At 40.5% G+C, this 18785-nt stretch overlaps 1 protein-coding gene across 1 annotated transcript; it reads left to right on the plus strand.

Moving 5' to 3' along the window:
- Window positions 1–5531: 5531 nt before the first annotated feature.
- On the plus strand, window positions 5532–16845 carry LOC106581457 (acetyl-coenzyme A transporter 1). Its single transcript, XM_014163523.3, has 9 exons — window positions 5532–6303; window positions 7024–7466; window positions 7575–7734; window positions 7826–8021; window positions 8659–8861; window positions 10935–11119; window positions 11366–11483; window positions 13783–13998; window positions 14146–16845. The coding sequence occupies exons 2-9, from the start codon at window positions 7066–7068 to the stop codon at window positions 14326–14328; spliced, it is 1662 nt and encodes a 553-aa protein (XP_014018998.1). The 5' UTR covers window positions 5532–6303; window positions 7024–7065; the 3' UTR covers window positions 14329–16845.
- The last annotated feature ends 1940 nt before the right edge of the window (window positions 16846–18785 follow it).

Below are 18785 nucleotides of genomic sequence, written 5' to 3' on the forward strand. Positions count from 1 at the left end.
TGATAATCCTTCTCAGCATAATTCTCTGGCTGACAGTGGCATTGCCAAACCAACAAACAATACAAAAAGTTAAAATACTATCAATGAAAGATTTGTAAGACAGAGTCAGTAAAGTACAATTAACATTAAAAGATCCCAGCTTGTTGAGGAAGTACAGTCTCTGTTGACTCTTTTGTAGATCAGGTCTGTACATTTACTCCACTGAAGCTTATTGTCCAAGAGTACACCCAGATATTTGTATTCCTCTACAATCTCTATGTTCTGACCTCTGATAGATGTTGTACACTTCCTGAAGTCAATGCACATCTCTTTGGTCTTGTTGGTATTGAGGACCAAGTGTGATTCATCACACCACTCTACAAAGTCATCTAGGACCGGGCCATGGTGTTCCACATCATCATGCAACAGCCTGACGAGGGTAGTGTCTTCTGCAAACTTAAGGTGTTTGTCAGGATGGGAACTAGTACAACTATTAGTGTACAGGAGTGGGGACTAAAAACATCCCTGAGGAGTGCTTGTGTTGGTGGTGCGTATGTCCCACATGTGGGGACCCACCTTGATCCGCTGTGACCGCTGGCTCAGGAAGTCCAACAGTCACAAAACCAGCCCTCCATCTAAGGAGAAGTCCTGAATGAGTCTGTGCCAGAATGTTTATTTTATTTATTTTATTTCACCTTTAACCAGGGAGGCAAGTTGAGAGCAAGTTCTCATTTACAATTGCGACCTGGCCAAGATAAAGCAAAGCAGTTTGACACATACAACAACACAGAGTTACACATGGAGTAAAACAAACCTACAGTCAATAATATAGTAGAAAAATAAGTATAATATATACAAAGTGAGCAAATGAGGTGAGATAAGGGAGGTAAAGGCAAAAAAGGCCATGGTGGCGAAGTAAATACAATATAGCAAGTAAAACACTGGAATGGTAGATTTGCAGTGGAAGAAAGTGCAAAGTAGAAATATAAATAATAGGGTGCAAAGGAGCAAAATAAATAAATGAATACAGTAGGGAAGGAGTAGTTGTTTGGGCTAAATTATAGATGGGCTATGTACAGGTGCAGTAATCTGTGAGCTGCTCTGACAGCTGGTGCTTAAAGCTAGTGAGGGATATAAGTGTTTCCAGTTTCAGAGATTTTTGTAGTTCGTTCCAGTCATTGGCAGCAGAGAACTGGAAGGAGAGGCGGCCGAAGCAGGAAGGCTGGATGTAAGGCTGGATTGTGTTGAAGGCAGAAGAAAAAGTCAACAAACAAAACCCTGACATTGACAAAACCCTGAACCTTTGTTCAAGTTCTGTATTGTGTACCTTCAGTTAAATTATGGAACACCCGAGGAGGGCAGAGGAGAGGAATCTCACAGCAAAGAGACAGAATGCCACTACTGGAACAAAATGATTCAACTGTTGTGCTGTAGGGTCATGTTTCACCCGGAACATTCTGGTTTGTTCATGTGGGATTATTATCATTATTTTAAAGATGAATCATATTTGTAAAATAATAAAGAAAGCCGCTGGATATATAATTTGACTCGTGGTTGGATGGATGCAGTTATCAGGGAGGTTTCTCTCTAACAGCATCTCTCCCATGTATCAAATGCTGAGAGGAGGAAATTAGGGGAGAAATGATCCATTCTAAATGGCAAATTGTCAGAAAAATACTGTAGAAATGAGTACCACTAGATCAGGCCAAGACGGGAAATTAGAAGATAAATAAAATGGTTATTATTTTGTAGTTATAATGTAATGTCAAATAATACCCATATATAGCCTCTCTACTGTATATAGCCTCTACAGTATGTAGCCTCTACTGTATATAGCCTCTACTGTATGTAGCCTCGCTACTGTTATTATTCACTGTCTTTTTACTGTTGTTTTTTATTTCCTTATCTATTGTTCACCTAATACCTATTTTTTACTTAAATATTGCACTGTTGGTTAGGGCCTGTAAGTAAGCATTTCACTGTAAGGTGTTGTATTCGGCACACGTGACAAATAAACTTTGATTTGATATAGTGGACTGTCAATTCAAGTTTGAGGCCTAGCAATCCACCCCAAACCCTCATCCCCTTTCTATCTGAAACAGTGACTTCTTGTGTATGGGGTTAGCTAACGCAGTGTCACATGCTTTATCCTAGTTTGCCTGTCTGCCTGGTCTGGTCACATGACATTAAGCAGTTTCACATGGTCCTCATAGCTGTGGCATATAGGAGCGTGCAGTCATTCATTACCTTAGACACAGAATGGAGACTCACCCTGGTTGACACGATGGATGCTTTACATCGGCATTTACTTATATTACTATGAAAGGGGGCCCCTCACAACATAGCTCTTGTTTTAGGTCGGGTGAGTTGGTAGGAGCAGGGTGATATGGGCCAAAGGGCTATCAGTTACCCCTCTAAAGTCTGTTTAAGAAACACCTCACCTTGACACTGTCACGCTCAGCATGAAAATATAAGTAACAGATCCATTCACAAACTGACAAATTATATCAGATTTAGAAAATGTCCTGCATTAATTCAACTGCAGCCTGTATGAAATAAAACTGTTTTCAAGCTATCAGTGGAGGGCAGAGATTTGCTCTGAGGAATTTGCTATTAATGTATCATAGGATACAGCCTCCATATTGTGAGAGAAATCAGCGCCGGGTTAAAGGAAAAGCTATTCAGCGGCCTTACACAATCTCTCTCATTCTATTCCTCTCCCGACACTGCCCTGTCCCCCAATCCTTCCCTCTCTATGACAAAGTGATGCATAAATGTACAATGGTAAACAGCCCAAAAGTACTGCTGTGGATAATATTTCACTTGGTTAATTATCACAGTATGAGAGAGACAGGGAGAAAACCTATCTGGGGGTTAAATTATCCCAGTGTCAATGGATGTCAGGTTTCTCTTGAAACTGTATTTGTACCAAATGACCACTAGAGGATGAACGTCAGTCAATTTTCAAAGGTGCTGTTCCCACCTTAGAAAAAAAAGACTTACCTTAAATGTAACATTTCTAAGAAAATTGGGGAAAACAGTTCCTTCCCTGTGGCTCAGTTGGTAGAGCATGGTGTTTGCAATGCCAGCATGGTGTGTGCAACGCCAGGGTTGTGGGTTCGATTCCCACGGGGGGCCAGTACAAAAAATATATATAATAACAATAATAATAAAATGCATGAAATGTATGTATTCACTACTGTAAGTCGCTCTGGATAAGAGCATCTGCTAAACGACTAAAATGTAAAAAAAAAAATATTTTTGTAGAAATGTCAAGCAGTAGGAGTATGAGTATTACCACAAACCAGCTGAGTTAACAAGTAACTACATCTACTAATGTACAATATTGTGTGTGGAAGTACATCATTTCTATCCTATCAAATGATCAGTGTGCCTACTAGTAACTTATAATGTGAGATCAATGAAACATGGAGATGTGATGAAATCCTTGGTGAGATATTACCATGTGTCTCACAGGACATGGGCTCAAAAAATAATGGCAGGTTCATTAGAGACTGAAAATATTTGGCATGGGTCCCCAGATCCTCAAAAGTTCTACAGCTGCACCATCGAGAACATCCTGACCGGTTGCATCACTGACTGGTATGGCAACAGTTCGGAATCCGACCGTAAGGCGCTACAGAGGGTAGTGCGTACAGCCCAGTACATTACTCGGGACAAGCTTCCTGCCATCCAGGACCTATATACTAGGCGGTGTCAGAGGAAGGCCCAAAAAATTGTCCCCCAAGTCATAGACTGTTCTCTCTGCTACCGCACGGCAAGCGGTACCGGAGCACCAAGTCTAGGTCCAAAAGGCTCCTTAACAGCTTCTACCCCCAAGCCATAAGACTGCTGAACAATTAATCAAATGGCCACCCAGATTATTTGCATTGACCCCCCCTGTTTATTATCTATGCAGTCAGTTTACCCCTACCTACATGTACAAATTACCTCAACTAACCTGTACCTCCGCACACTGACTCGGCACTGGTACCCACATTATTGTTATTTTATTGTGTTATTTTTTACTTTAGTGTATTTAGTAAATCTTTAATTAACTCTATTTTCTTAACTGCATTGTTGGTTAAGGGCTTGTAAGTAAGCAATTCATGGTAAGGTCTACACCTGTTGTATTCGGTGCATGTGACAAATAACATTTGATTTGATTACATTAAGTAATAGGCATAAACGTAGGATCGAGAGTGTGGTCACTTTTTATTTATTTTATTTTTCCGTTATTTTACTTAAATCCATGGCCCTCTAATTATTAGTCACAATCTATAACTATAATCTATAATTCTTAGATATAATATGTAACAAAAAGTTAGAAGAGATTAGCTATTAGATTCAATATATACAAGTGCCCTCCTTAATTATTGGGACAGTGAAGCATTTTTTCTTCTTTTGGATCTAAACTCAAAATATATGAGGTTAAAGTACAGACTGTCAGCTTTAATTTGAGGATATTTTCATCCATATCGGGTGAACAGTTTAGAAATTACAGCACTTTTTGTAAGTAATCCCACCATTTTATGGGAGCAAAAGTATTGGGACAAACTTATTGAAGTATTAAAATGCTAGGTATTTAGTCCCATATTCATAGCACGCAATGACTACATCAAGCTTGTGACTACACATTCTCTGGACACATTTGCTGTTTATTTATTTATTTTTTATTATTATTTTGTGCCCAAAAGAAATGAATGGTAAATAATATATTGTGTAATTTTGTACTGACTTTTATTTTAAATAAGAATATAATATGTTTCTAAACACTGCTACCATGATTGTGGATAGTCCTGAATTAATTGTGAATAATGATGAGTGAGAAAGTTACAGATGCACCAATATCATACCACCAAGACATGCTAACCTCTCATCATTACAATAACGGGAGCTTAGCACTTTTGGGGAGTATGATATTTGTGTGTCTTTAACTGTGTGTGTATATATATTTGGCATGGGTCCCCAGATCCTCAAAAGTTGCAAATGTCAATCTTTAATAAAAATAATAAGAATTAAAAAAAACATATATACATATATAACATATATGTAAAAAACATATATACATATATATACATATATACATACTATATATTTTTATATATATATATATTTTTTTTAAAATTCCTATTATTTTTATTAAAGATTGACATTTGCAACTGTAGTGAGTGACCTTTGATCATGACTCTCAGTTCCACTACATAACATATACGAGTCGATGGACGAAGGCGTCTTCTGTACTGGGGAGTTTTGTTATTAAGAGCGCTAACGATCGGTCTGAACATTAACACTTGCGATACGGTTTTGTAAGCATAACGACCTTCCTATCTTTCATATCATCGAGAAATACTTTTCGAAAGAAAAGGTTAAATTGATACACAGTGTTATGGCATGTGACAATGTTACGGCGCATATATGTTTACAGAAAACGACCTGCGTCTCATAACACTTGTGTGTAAACGGAAGGCAGACTCCACAAACTCTTTTCACTAAAAAATACTTTCGACCGCAACTGTGTTAAAACCGGTTAAAACAGTGTACAGTAAGTGTGTATTTTGCATTTGTGAAATGATTTTGATGTGATATGAAAGTACAGGGATATATATGTTTCTTGAACCATAACACAAATGAGAATCTATTCACGTTTAGATGGGACTATTTGGCTGTTTTGGCTTCCATAGTCAATTCAGCTTTAAACAAAACATACAAGGTCCTTGGACTATAAGGAGTAACGTTATTCTACCTTTATTTCAACAAGAAACACAGACTGAGACCAAGGTCTCTTTTACAGCTGGGCCCTGGTATACATGTTTACACGTACAGTTTAGGTACAATGATTAGAAACTTAACAAGACAAACAAAACGATCACAGATAACACAAAAAAATACAGTAGCAGATTATTAAATGTACACATAGGTTATTCCCCTAACAGCGTTAGGCTCATTATTGGGCTGAACCACACGAAACGCATAAGAATGTGTACGCAGATCCAAGCGGAACCTTTATTAACATCATTTTGACACGTCATCTGAAGCACACGGACTCATGTCGACGTTACACACATAGCTACACTTCCTCGCCCTCTGAAAAAACGATCTACCGATGTAACCAGGTGAAGGCCAAATAGGTAGCTATGTCTGTGTTTTTGACCGTATTAAATGCAATTCATACATAGTTCAAGGCAACGTTCGCAGTCGAATCAACTACAATCCATTTTTTTTAATGATAGTCGACACATTCATTCATTAATCATTCATTGTTTGGTTTGGCATGTGGTGTCGCATGACAACAGTCAACACAAGGTCGCATGACAACACAAGGTAACGTCAAAGATTGTTATAACGTTATGATAACATGCTTAGCTTGCTAACTATCTTGTCATCGCTCATTCATTGTCTAATGTTTGATCTTCAATTACCATTTGAACCCATATTTATTTAATTCACATGGCCTTTTTGTTGTGTGTATTAGCTAATAAAAGAAACTCCAGGAAATACGTTGTTTTGGTTCCCACCCACATCATGAGCTTGCTGGTGCCTGCTTGGGCTTAGTCAACAGGAGAACGATGATTATTCAAAATGTATGCCTTCTCTCTCCCATGGATTAAGACTTCTAACTAGCAACCTTCTCTCTCCAATTGGTCTGGATTAAGACTTCTAGCTTGCAACCTTGTTTATGCAGTAGCTGAGCATTACTGTACTAGCTGGAGATGCTAATTAGGGTCTCATCCAGACAAGGAATTCACTTGTTTGTAGTTGTACATTGCTTTGACAAAGGAAACCAACCTCAGACAAGTGTTGGCAATGAACATTGAGACCTAGAGCCCTCAAACTCAACTCTGGACCTTGAAGCCAGTTCCAATGCATTTTCTAATTGTTCCCCTCCAATCAGGGACTGATTTAGACCAGGGACACCAGGTGTGAGCAATTCATTATCAGGTTGAGCAGAGTTGAGTACCCTTGGCCAAGACGTAACCCATATAAAAACACAAACGGAGGGAGAGAACATGACTAACCCCTGCCTGCATCCTTCCTCTCCAGGTTCCCAGAGGGCACAGCTGGTTTGATGCCCGCGGCTCCACAATGGAGCTATCTGACTCAGTCACACATAAGAACGGGCGGCAGAGGAAGCCTGCTGTCCCCCAGGGGGACATGAGTGACGGGAATAGGGTTCGCAACACCACCCCTGACCTGGAGGAGGAGGGGGAAGCGTTGCTTCAAGGATCCGACACGGAGAACAACGGACATCCCAGTGTGCAGCCTGGGATCAGAGGGGAGCTGGGGAATGTATCTCTGCTGCTCTTCCTTTATGTCCTCCAGGGCATCCCTCTGGGCCTGGCCGGGAGCATCCCTCTCATCCTGCAGAGTAAGAACGTCAGCTACAAGGACCAGGCCTTCTTCAGCTTTGTTTTCTGGCCCTTCAGTCTCAAGCTGCTGTGGGCCCCGCTGGTTGACGCGCTCTACCTGACCAGGTTTGGACGCCGGTAAGACAATGATTTATAAGACTGATACGTTAACTTTATGTTTTATATTGTGTCTGATGGGTTGACTGCTGCAATCAAATGAGTCAAAGCCTCATCTCTCCCTCTTAGGAAGTCATGGCTGGTGCCCACCCAGTACCTGCTGGGTCTCTTCATGCTGTACCTGTCGGTTATCGTGGATACGCTGCTGAAAAGTGATGAGGGGCAGGGCCCCGATGTGATAACCCTGACGGCGGTGTTCTTCATGCTGGCCTTTCTGGCAGCCACCCAGGTAACTAACACACACACACACACACACACACACACTCACACTCACACTCCAAGTTATTGTGATACAGAACTCTGTTATATTCCCATCCCAGGACATAGCAGTGGATGGCTGGGCTCTGACCATGCTGTCTAGGGAGAACGTGGGCTACGCTTCCACCTGTAACTCTGTAGGACAGACTGCTGGCTACTTCCTAGGCAATGTGCTCTTCCTGGCCCTGGAGTCAGCTGACTTCTGCAACAAATACCTGAGAGCAGAGCCTAAAGAGACTGGCATCGTGACACTGTCAGGTACAGAGGGAGGGCGGGAGGGAGGGAGGGAGAGACAAAGATGAGAAGGCAGAGATCAATGTCATCTATGAAGCAGGAGGAAGAACGTTAATCAAGATAATCAAGAACGTTAAGCAAGAACTGGTATTAAATACAATTACAGACATGCAAAGCTCTATGAACCCTTCCTTGCTGAAGATGGAATGTCCGTTGGCCAGGTTTTGCATTCGATCATCTTGCCCTGAGTAAACAATAGGTACTAAAGACGATGGTATCAGAATTGTAGGACATCTTTGTTTCCTTGTAATCTCTTGATAACCATAGTTGCGTATAACACGTACCAGGCATGTGCATTTCCTTGCATTTTAGAACATTGATACACTTTTGAGTGCAATTTTGAGGCCAGGCAACTTTTTCTTATCTGGGGAAATTTGATCAGAGCATAGATGTTGGTCATTTTTGAGCTGAAGTGAGAGAAAATAAACTCTGGTTTTGGAGTGAACTTTTGGCTGATGATTTTCCGTACGGTTTTGCCAGTCAACAGACTGTAACATGCTATAGAAGATGTGTGAATAAACCTTGACCATCATTGCACTGCTTTGCTGTTGTAATCACTCTGTAACATTGTTGTTGTCTGTGATTGGCTCCCTTGGCGCAGACTTCCTGTTTTTCTGGGGTGTGGTGTTCCTGGTGTCGACCACGCTGGTGGCCATTATGAAGAAGGAGAACGCCAGGGGACAGCACGGGAAGAAGAAGGTCCGGGAGGAGACGCAGAGCGTCGTGGAAACATACAAACTGCTGGTCTCCATCATCAAGATGCCTGCCGTGTTCACCTTCTGTAGCCTGCTGCTCACTGCTAAGGTACCTACAGCTTACTGCACCTGACTTATCTTTACATGATGCCTGCCGTGTTCACCTTCTGTAGCCTGCTGCTCACTGCTAAGGTACCTACAGCTTACTGCACCTGACTTATCTTTACATGATGCCTGCCGTGTTCACCTTCTGTAGCCTGCTGCTCACTGCTAAGGTACCTACGATACAGCTGCAACTGTAACTTACCTGACATATCTATACATGTCACCCAGTACAGATTACTGCACCTGTAATTTACCTGACATATCTATACATGTCACCCAGTACAGATTACTGCACCTGTAATTTACCTGACATATCTATACATGTCACCCAGTACAGATTACTGCACCTATAATTTACCTGACATATCTATAGAAATCACCCAGTACAGATTACTGCACCTGTAATTTACCTGACATATCTATAGAAATCACCCAGTACAGATTACTGCACCTGTAATTTACCTGATATATCTATATATAACACCCAGTACAGATTACTGCACCTGTAATTTACCTGACATGTCTATACATGTCACCCAGTACAGATTACTGCACCTGTAATTTACCTGACATATCTATAGAAATCACCCAGTACAGATTACTGCACCTGTAATTTACCTGATATATCTATATATAACACCCAGTACAGATTACTGCACCTGTAATTTACCTGACATGTCTATACATGTCACCCAGTACAGATTACTGCACCTGTAATTTACCTGACATGTCTATACATGTCACCCAGTACAGATTACTGCACCTGTAATTTACCTGACATATCTATACATGTCACCCAGTACAGATTACTGCACCTGTAACTTACCTGACATATCTATATATATATATATATCACCCAGTACAGATTACTGCACCTGTAATTTACCTGACATATCTATACATATCACCCAGTACAGATTACTGCACCTGTAATTTACCTGACATGTCTATACATGTCACCCAGTACAGATTACTGCACCTGTAATTTACCTGACATATCTATACATGTCACCCAGTACAGATTACTGCACCTGTAATTTACCTGACATATCTATACATGTCACCCAGTACAGATTACTGCACCTGTAATTTACCTGACATATCTATAGAAATCACCCAGTACAGATTACTGCACCTGTAATTTACCTGACATATCTATAGAAATCACCCAGTACAGATTACTGCACCTGTAATTTACCTGACATATCTATACATGTCACCCAGTACAGATTACTGCACCTGTAACTTACCTGACATATCTATATATATATATATCACCCAGTACAGATTACTGCACCTGTAATTTACCTGACATATCTATACATGTCACCCAGTACAGATTACTGCACCTGTAATTTACCTGACATATCTATACATGTCACCCAGTACAGATTACTGCACCTGTAATTTACCTGACATATCTATACATGTCACCCAGTACAGATTACTGCACCTGTAATTTACCTGACATATCTATACATGTCACCCAGTACAGATTACTGCACCTGTAATTTACCTGACATATCTATACATGTCACCCAGTACAGATTACTGCACCTGTAATTTACCTGACATATCTATACATGTCACCCAGTACAGATTACTGCACCTGTAATTTACCTGACATATCTATACATGTCACCCAGTACAGATTACTGCACCTGTAATTTACCTGACATGTCTATACATGTCACCCAGTACAGATTACTGCACCTGTAATTTACCTGACATATCTATACATGTCACCCAGTACAGATTACTGCACCTGTAACTTACCTGACATATCTATATATATATATATATCACCCAGTACAGATTACTGCACCTGTAATTTACCTGACATATCTATACATGTCACCCAGTACAGATTACTGCACCTGTAATTTACCTGACATGTTTATATAAATCAGGTTAAGCAGGCCAGAATGTGGTCTCACTGTTTAGCCTGTCTCTAATTTCTGAGGTGCCTACACTAACCAACCTGCCTGGACAACTAGCCTAATTGACCTGCAGTATCTAACCCAGTCACTGTAAAGGTACCTGTGGGACTTAGCAGTCTGTCTCTGTCTGTCTCCAGATGGGTTTCTCTGCAGCAGACGCAGTGACCGGTCTGAAACTGGTAGAGGCAGGTGTTCCTAAAGAGCAGCTGGCGTTACTGGCTGTCCCCATGGTCCCACTGCAGGTACTACTACCACTCATCATCAGTAAATACACCGCTGGACCACGACCACTAGACGTCTTCTACAGGGCCTTTCCCTTCAGGTATATATATACACACACACACACACACATCAGTAAATACACTACAGGTACTACTACCACTCATCATCAGTAAATACACCGCTGGACCACGACCACTAGACGTCTTCTACAGGGCCTTTCCCTTCAGGTATATATATACACACACACACACACACACACACACACACACACACACACACACACACACACACACACACACACACACACACACACACACCTCATGTACATTTGTGTTTTCCTGTGTAGGTTGTTGATAGGTCTGGGGTATGCTGTGTTGGTGTGGTGGACTCCCAGTTTAAAGCAGGATGGGGGATTCCCCCTCTACTACTACGCTATAGTACTGTTCAGCTACGCACTGCACCAGGTAATACTACTACACTATAGTACTGCACCAGGTAATACTGTTCACTGTCTATCCCATCTCTGTTCTCTCTACTACTACACTATAGTACTGCATCAGGTAATACTGTTCACACTATCTATCCCATCTCTGTTGTCTCTACTACAACACTATAGTACTGCATCAGGTAATACTGTTCACACTATCTATCCCATCTCTGTTGTCTCTACTACTACACTATAGTACTGCATCAGGTAACACTGTTCACACTATCTATCCCATCTCTGTTGTCTCTCTCTCCTCTTTCTTTCATACAGTGCCTTGCGAAAGTATTCGGCCCCCTTGAACTTTTCGACCTTTTGCCACATTTCAGGCTTCAAACATAAAGATATAAAACTGTATTTTTTTGTGAAGAATCAACAACAAGTGGGACACAATCATGAAGTGGAATGAAATTTATTGGATATTTCAAACTTTTTTAACAAATAAAAACGGAAAAATTGGGCGTGCTAAATTATTCAGCCCCTTTCAGTGCAGCAAACTCTCTCCAGAAGTTCAGTGAGGATCTCTGAATGATCCAATGTTGACCTAAATGACTAATGATGATAAATAGAATCCACCTGTGTGTAATCAAGTCTCCGTATAAATGCACCTGCTCTGTGATAGTCTCAGAGGTCCCTTTAAAGCGCAGAGAGCATCATGAAGAACAAGGAACACACCAGGCAGGTCCGAGATACTGTTGTGGAGAAGTTTAAAGCCGGATTTGGATACAAAAAGATTTCCCAAGCTTTAAACATCCCAAGGAGCACTGTGCAAGCGATAATATTGAAATGGAAGGAGTATCAGACCACTGCAAATCTACGAAGACCCGGCCGTCCCTCTAAACTTTCAACTCATACAAGGAGAAGACTGATCAGAGATGCAGCCAAGAGGCCCATGATCACTCTGGATGAACTGCAGAGATCTACAGCTGAGGTGGGAGACTCTGTCCATAGGACAACAATCAGTCGTATACTGCACAAATCTGGCCTTTATGGAAGAGTGGCAAGAAGAAAGCCATTTCTTAAAGATATCCATAAAAAGTGTTGTTTAAAGTTTGCCACTAGCCACCTGGGAGACACACCAAACATGTGGAAGAAGGTGCTCTGGTCAGATGAAACCAAAATCGAACTTTTTGGCAACAATGCAAAACGTTATGTTTGGCGTAAAAGCAACACAGCGCATCACCCTGAACACACCATCCCCACTGTCAAACATGGTGGTGGCAGCATCATGGTTTGGGCCTGCTTTTCTTCAGCAGGGGCAGGGAAGATGGTTGAAATTGATGGGAAGATGGATGGAGCCAAATACAGGACCATTCTGAAAGAAACCCTGATGGAGTCTGCAAAAGACCTGAGACTGGGACGGAGATTTGTCTTCCAACAAGACAATGATCCAAAACATAAAGCAAAATCTACAATGGAATGGTTCACAAATAAACATATCCAGGTGTTAGAATGGCCAAGTCAAAGTCCAGACCTGAATCCAATCGAGAATCTGTGGAAAGAACTGAAAACTGCTGTTCACAAACGCTCTCCATCCAACCTCACTGAGCTCGTGCTGTTTTGCAAGGAGGAATGGGCAAAAATTTCAGTCTCTCGATGTGCAAAACTGATAGAGACATTCCCCAAGCGACTTACAGCTGTAATCGCAGCAAAAGGTGGCGCTACAAAGTATTAACTTAAGGGGGCTGAATAATTTTGCACGGCCAATTTTTCTGTTTTTTATTTGTTAAAAAAGTTTGAAATATCCAATAAATTTCGTTCCACTTCATAATGGTGTCCCACTTGTTGTTGATTCTTCACAAAAAATTACAGTTTTATATCTTTATGTTTGAAGCCTGAAATGTGGCAAAAGGTCGAAAATTTCAAGGGGGCCGAATACTTTCGCAAGGCACAGTATATCTCATATATATATATTTATTTATTTATTTATATATATATATATATATATATATATATATATATATATATATATATATATATATATATATATTTATATAAAAAAATAATAATAATAATTGTTTGGCAGGCAGGAGGTTAGGAAGTGCAGCTCAGTTTCTACCTCATTTTGTGGGCAGTGTGTGATAAAACCGGTCTTCTCTTGTGAGCCAGTTCTGTTTACGGCAGCCTTTCTCAATAGCAAGGCTATGCTCACTGAGTCTATATGTAGTCAAAGCTCTCTGTCTGTGTGGAATTAGGCAGTATAAATCAACTTGATCCAGCTTGGGACGCTATACATATACATTTTCTCAAACTCCTGCCTTTCCCCTCCTTGCCCACAGGTGGCGCTGTACAGCATGTATGTGGCCTGTATGGCTTTCCATGCTAAAGTGAGTGACCCAGTGATTGGTGGGACTTACATGACCCTGCTGAACACTGTCACCAACCTGGGGGGAAACTGGCCCTCCACCCTGGCATTGTGGATGGTCGACCCACTCACCTCTAAGGAGTGCCAGGGAGCTGCTGGGCAGAATTGTGGCTCCCCAGAGGAGACGGGGGTAAGTGGGAGAGTGTGTCTACATGGAAGAGAATTACCTGACAATTATACCATTGTACTGTCGTAGTACATTAAATAGCTAGTATGTGAATTCTGTGGAAATACTTCTCTTAAACGTATGTCTTTTTCTCTCTCTTCCCTCCTACAGCTGTGTGTTAAGGAGGGCGGTGTGTGTGTGACGTCATTGGATGGTTACTATGTGGAGTCGGTGGTGTGTGTGTTGATAGGACTAACGTGGTGGGTGTGGCTAGGGAAGAGGATGAGAAGGCTACAGGACCAGAGCCCTGCAGCGTGGAGGTGCAGGATCGGCCAATGTTCACCCAGCTCCTGACCTGCACCACCCCTTCCTGACCCCAGCAAGGCCAATCGCCAGACAGCTACAGTCTGATATAAAAGCTTCTGTCAGCTCAGCCTTTAACCCTGGCCTGAACGTCACTTCCTCTCTCTCTCATTTCTGTTTCTGTCTTCCTCCGACTCTCTTTATTTCTCTCCTTTCTCTGTCCCTCTTTCTCTCGTTCTCTGACTCTTCTCAGTGTCCCTCTTTTTTCCCTCCCCTCCCTTCTTCCCACCCTTTGCTCAGTGTATATATTATCTTTCAGCAGTCTTTCTTTGCGTTAACTGTAACTGTGGTCCGGCCACCACAAGACTATGGACCATAACGGTCAATAACCACACTCTCTTGGAGAGTCAAGAGTTATATTTCTCCTTGCAACGTCACATCCTCACCATGGCTTCTGTGGGTGCCGCTTCAACTATGTCCCATTGGAAACAAAAGAAGGAACTATTCTTCTTGCTAGGAATATTTACAGTAGACATAGCTGCTCCTTCTCAATCCACATTGTCTGCTACTTAAACTATTTAACTTTCTGTCACTGTTATTTGTGCCTTGCTCTGTTCTTCAAAGACTCTGATTTTAAAGTTGGTCGGATATTTAGAAAAGGCATTCATCAACGAACGGTCATAAAAAGCAAACCACATTATATATAGATGGTTAAATATGAACTTTGAGATGGTCAGCCAAGACCTACTTGATAAATAGGTCAAATTTCTTTGTGTAACATGGAGTCAGAAATCACATTTGTATTCTTCATGGTAATCTATAGTCCCTTTAAAAGAAATGCCTAAATTATAACAGTACTGTTTTAATATACACTGAGTGTACAAAACATTAGGAACATCTTCCTATTGAGTTACTATGTTACACCTTCCTAATGTTGAGTTGCACCCCCCTCCTTTTTCCATGTTGACTCAATGCTTCCCACAGTTGTCAAGTTGGCTGGATGTCCTTTGGGTGTTGGACCATTCTTGATACACATGGGAAACTGTTGAGTGTGAAATTCAGCAGCGTTGCATTTCTTGACACAAACTGGTGTGCCTTGCACCTACCATACCCTGTTCAAAGGCACTTCAATATTTTTTTCTTGTCCATTCACCCTCTGAATGGCACAAACACAATCCATGTCTCAATTGTCTCCAGGCTTGAACATCCTACTTTAACCTGTCTCCTCCCCTTCATCTACACTGATTGAAGTGGATTTAACAAGTGACATCAATAAGGGATCATAGCTTTCACCTGGACTCACCTGGTCAGTCTGTCATGGATGGTTCTTTATGTTTTGTACACTCAGCGTATTTCTCTAATGTTTTGAATACAACAGTATTTTCTCTAAATCAGCAATGAGAGGTCAGAGGTTGTGTGAAAGGGAGAAGGCAGGTAACAGTCAGGTCAGGATCTGGGATCACCTATATCGGTTCTGTTTGGTTTATGTCATAGAAAATATCAATGTTTTTCTGTTAATTCTCAAGAGTTATTTTTATTTATTTTGGGGCTCTTTGCTCTATACTACATCAGGCTGAACAAAATAATTTGCATTGATCCATGTGTGGAACACTGATAAATCAGATTCTGTGTTTCTCCCTTCATTTCTGCCCCTAACCACCAGTCCACATTCAGATGGGGCTCAGCTCCTGAAGGTGAAAGTCAGGGTTGGGGTGTGGGGGAAAGAGCACGCTGAGTTTCCACACCAATGCAAAGCCTTCATACTGGAACTGAGACACTTGTTAGCCTTGAACATTTCATTTTTTTAACTTTCTCTTCATTTTACATCTTGTGATGCTGATGTATGTACATTGCCTTTTATCTCTGTCAGTACTTTTAACAATTTCAAATATTGCCTAAACTCTACCAGCATTCATTTACATATGGATATGTTTGACTTGTTTTGACTTACCAAATATTTAAATTAATGTTTTTTTTATGTTTATTTTTTTTCTTGTCGGTTTGTCTTAATTTCAGTTGTACATTCTTTAAAAAAAATAAAACTCCACTAGTTATTTTCCAAGATGAGTGGAGGGTTTTTAAAAGAATGTTCAACTACTGAATTTCCCATGGAATACAAATGATTTGTGATGGGCTGCTGGAAACAAATCTTTGATTCCCAACTCCCATTTATAAAAGCTGACGTTAAAGACCTGCTTGGTATTGGAGTTGTCCCTAGTGGGAACAACTCAGTGGGAATCGAACCCACAACCCTGGCATTGCAAGGGCCGTGCTCTACCGGAGGGTGACTACCCGGGTTGGGATCAATTCCATTTAATTTCCAGTCAGTTCGGGAAGTACACTACAATTCCAATCCATTCTATTCAATGCTTTTCAATTAGAAACATTTAGAGAAGAAAAAAAAAATTTGACTAGAATTTTAATGTGATTGACCCGAACTCTGCACTTGTACCCTGTGAGACTTGTACGCAATGCTGTAAAATGTTCTGAGTAACTTTTGTACCAACATTCCCAAGATGTAATATTGAAAATATTTACAATAATAAATATCTTATGTAATACAATGAATATACACTGGTTTCAAATGGTTTTATCTGATTACTCATAACGTACTGTACTTTACATTATTAAATCATTTGTTAATCCTTTGTGGGTCTGTGAAGTAATAAGAATATTTGTTATATATCTCACACCTAATTTATGCAATGCATAACATTTTCTATACACGATATATAACTTTCATTTTAGCAGCAGGATTAGATAATGAAACATTTACGAAAACGCCACACCAGACGTTTTATTTGAGTGGGCAGACGGACTTTTGTAGTCTTTCAGACATTTTAACAACATGCCGGTGTCCAGGAGTGAGGCTGGGGCAGACGAGAAAGGAGAAAATACTTCTTAAAAACTATTCATGTAGTTTCTCAGTTCGCTGACGGTAATTGAACCATTGTCCGGGTAAGAACCGACTGGGACATTCAAGCATTGAGGGGGAGGGAGTAGACGGTTCGTTCAAATGAGACAGCAGATCAGCTGTTAAAATGGACTAAAGGTGTCGCTAACACGTTCCGACATCTTTAGGTAACATCTCTGTTTTCTCTTCTAGAACATCAGTACTGGACTAGCAATTGCTGGGGTAATAGTACTATCAAGGAGTATTAAATTGATAAGTAGTTTAGGTGATGCATAAAAAGCCAAATGGGATGCAGGCATGTTCCACCAAGAGGCGGTAGCGAGTCAGATTTCACACAAACCCTGGTTGAAAGAAGACGGGAGAAATTCTGTCTCTAGCCAATGTCAAGGGAATACTCATAACGACATCGACAGATTGTGGTGTTTTAACTAGACGAGATGAGTCCTTCCCTCTTGTTCAATGAAATGCCAGCTCTGCATAGGTTATAAGGTCAGGATCAATTTAGGATGGCAGTTGAGCTGTTTGCCTAATGTGTTGTTTAGTTAGTCGGCCTAACATCCTTTTCTTCTTATAGAGATTATCAATCTCCATCCCTTGGTTTTAGAAAGGTCCTGATCTGTCGTTTTGTTTAGCTAATAGGATGATCTGTCGTTTTGTTTAGCTAATAGGATGATCTGTCGTTTTGTTTAGCTAATTGGATGATCTGTCGTTTTGTTTAGCTAATAGGATGATCTGTCGTTTTGTTTAGCTAATAGGATGATCTGTCGTTTTGTTTAGCTAATAGGATGATCTGTCGTTTTGTTTAGCTAATAGGATGATCTGTCGTTTTGTTTAGCTAATAGGATGATCTGTCGTTTTGTTTAGCTAATAGGATGATCTGTCGTTTTGTTTAGCTAATAGGATGATCTGTCGTTTTGTTTAGCTAATAGGATGATCTGTCGTTTTGTTTAGCTAATAGGATGATCTGTCGTTTTGTTTAGCTAATAGGATGATCTGTCGTTTTGTTTAGCTAATAGGATGATCTGTCGTTTTGTTTAGCTAATAGGATGATCTGTCGTTTTGTTTAGCTAATTGGATGATCTGTCGTTTTGTTTAGCTAATAGGATGATCTGTCGTTTTGTTTAGCTAATTGGATGATCTGTCGTTTTGTTTAGCTAATAGGATGATCTGTCGTTTTGTTTAGCTAATAGGATGATCTGTCGTTTTGTTTAGCTAATAGGATGATCTGTCGTTTTGTTTAGCTAATTGGATGATCTGTCGTTTTGTTTAGCTAATAGGATGATCTGTCGTTTTGTTTAGCTAAAATACTGAACAAAAATATAAACGCAACATGTAAAGTGTTGGCCCATGTTTCATGAACTGAAATAAAAGATCCCAGAAATGTTCCATATACACAAAAAGTTTATTTCTCTCATTTTGTGCACAAATTTGTTTACATCCCTGTTAGCAAACATTTCTCCTCTGCCAAGATAATCCATCCACCTGACAGGTGTGGCATATCAAGAAGCTGATTAAATGGCATGATCATTACACAGGTGCACCTTGTGCTGGGAACCACAAAAAAGGCCACTCTAAAATGTGCAGTTTTGTCACA

Source organism: Salmo salar, chromosome 20 (assembly GCF_965601325.2).
Source record: "Salmo salar chromosome 20, fSalSal1, whole genome shotgun sequence".
Taxonomy (NCBI): domain Eukaryota; kingdom Metazoa; phylum Chordata; class Actinopteri; order Salmoniformes; family Salmonidae; genus Salmo; species Salmo salar.

What these genes read in the sequence shown, in the direction of transcription:
- LOC106581457 (XM_014163523.3), top strand. Translation starts at nt 7,066, where the DNA reads ATGGAGCTATCTGACTCAGTCACACATAAGAACGGGCGGCAGAGGAAG. An exon ending in TGGCATCGTGACACTGTCAG is followed by an intron (nt 8,022 to 8,658) that starts GTACAGAGGGAG and finishes CCCTTGGCGCAG; the next exon opens with ACTTCCTGTTTTTCTGGGGT. An exon ending in TCAGCTACGCACTGCACCAG is followed by an intron (nt 11,484 to 13,782) that starts GTAATACTACTA and finishes CCTTGCCCACAG; the next exon opens with GTGGCGCTGTACAGCATGTA.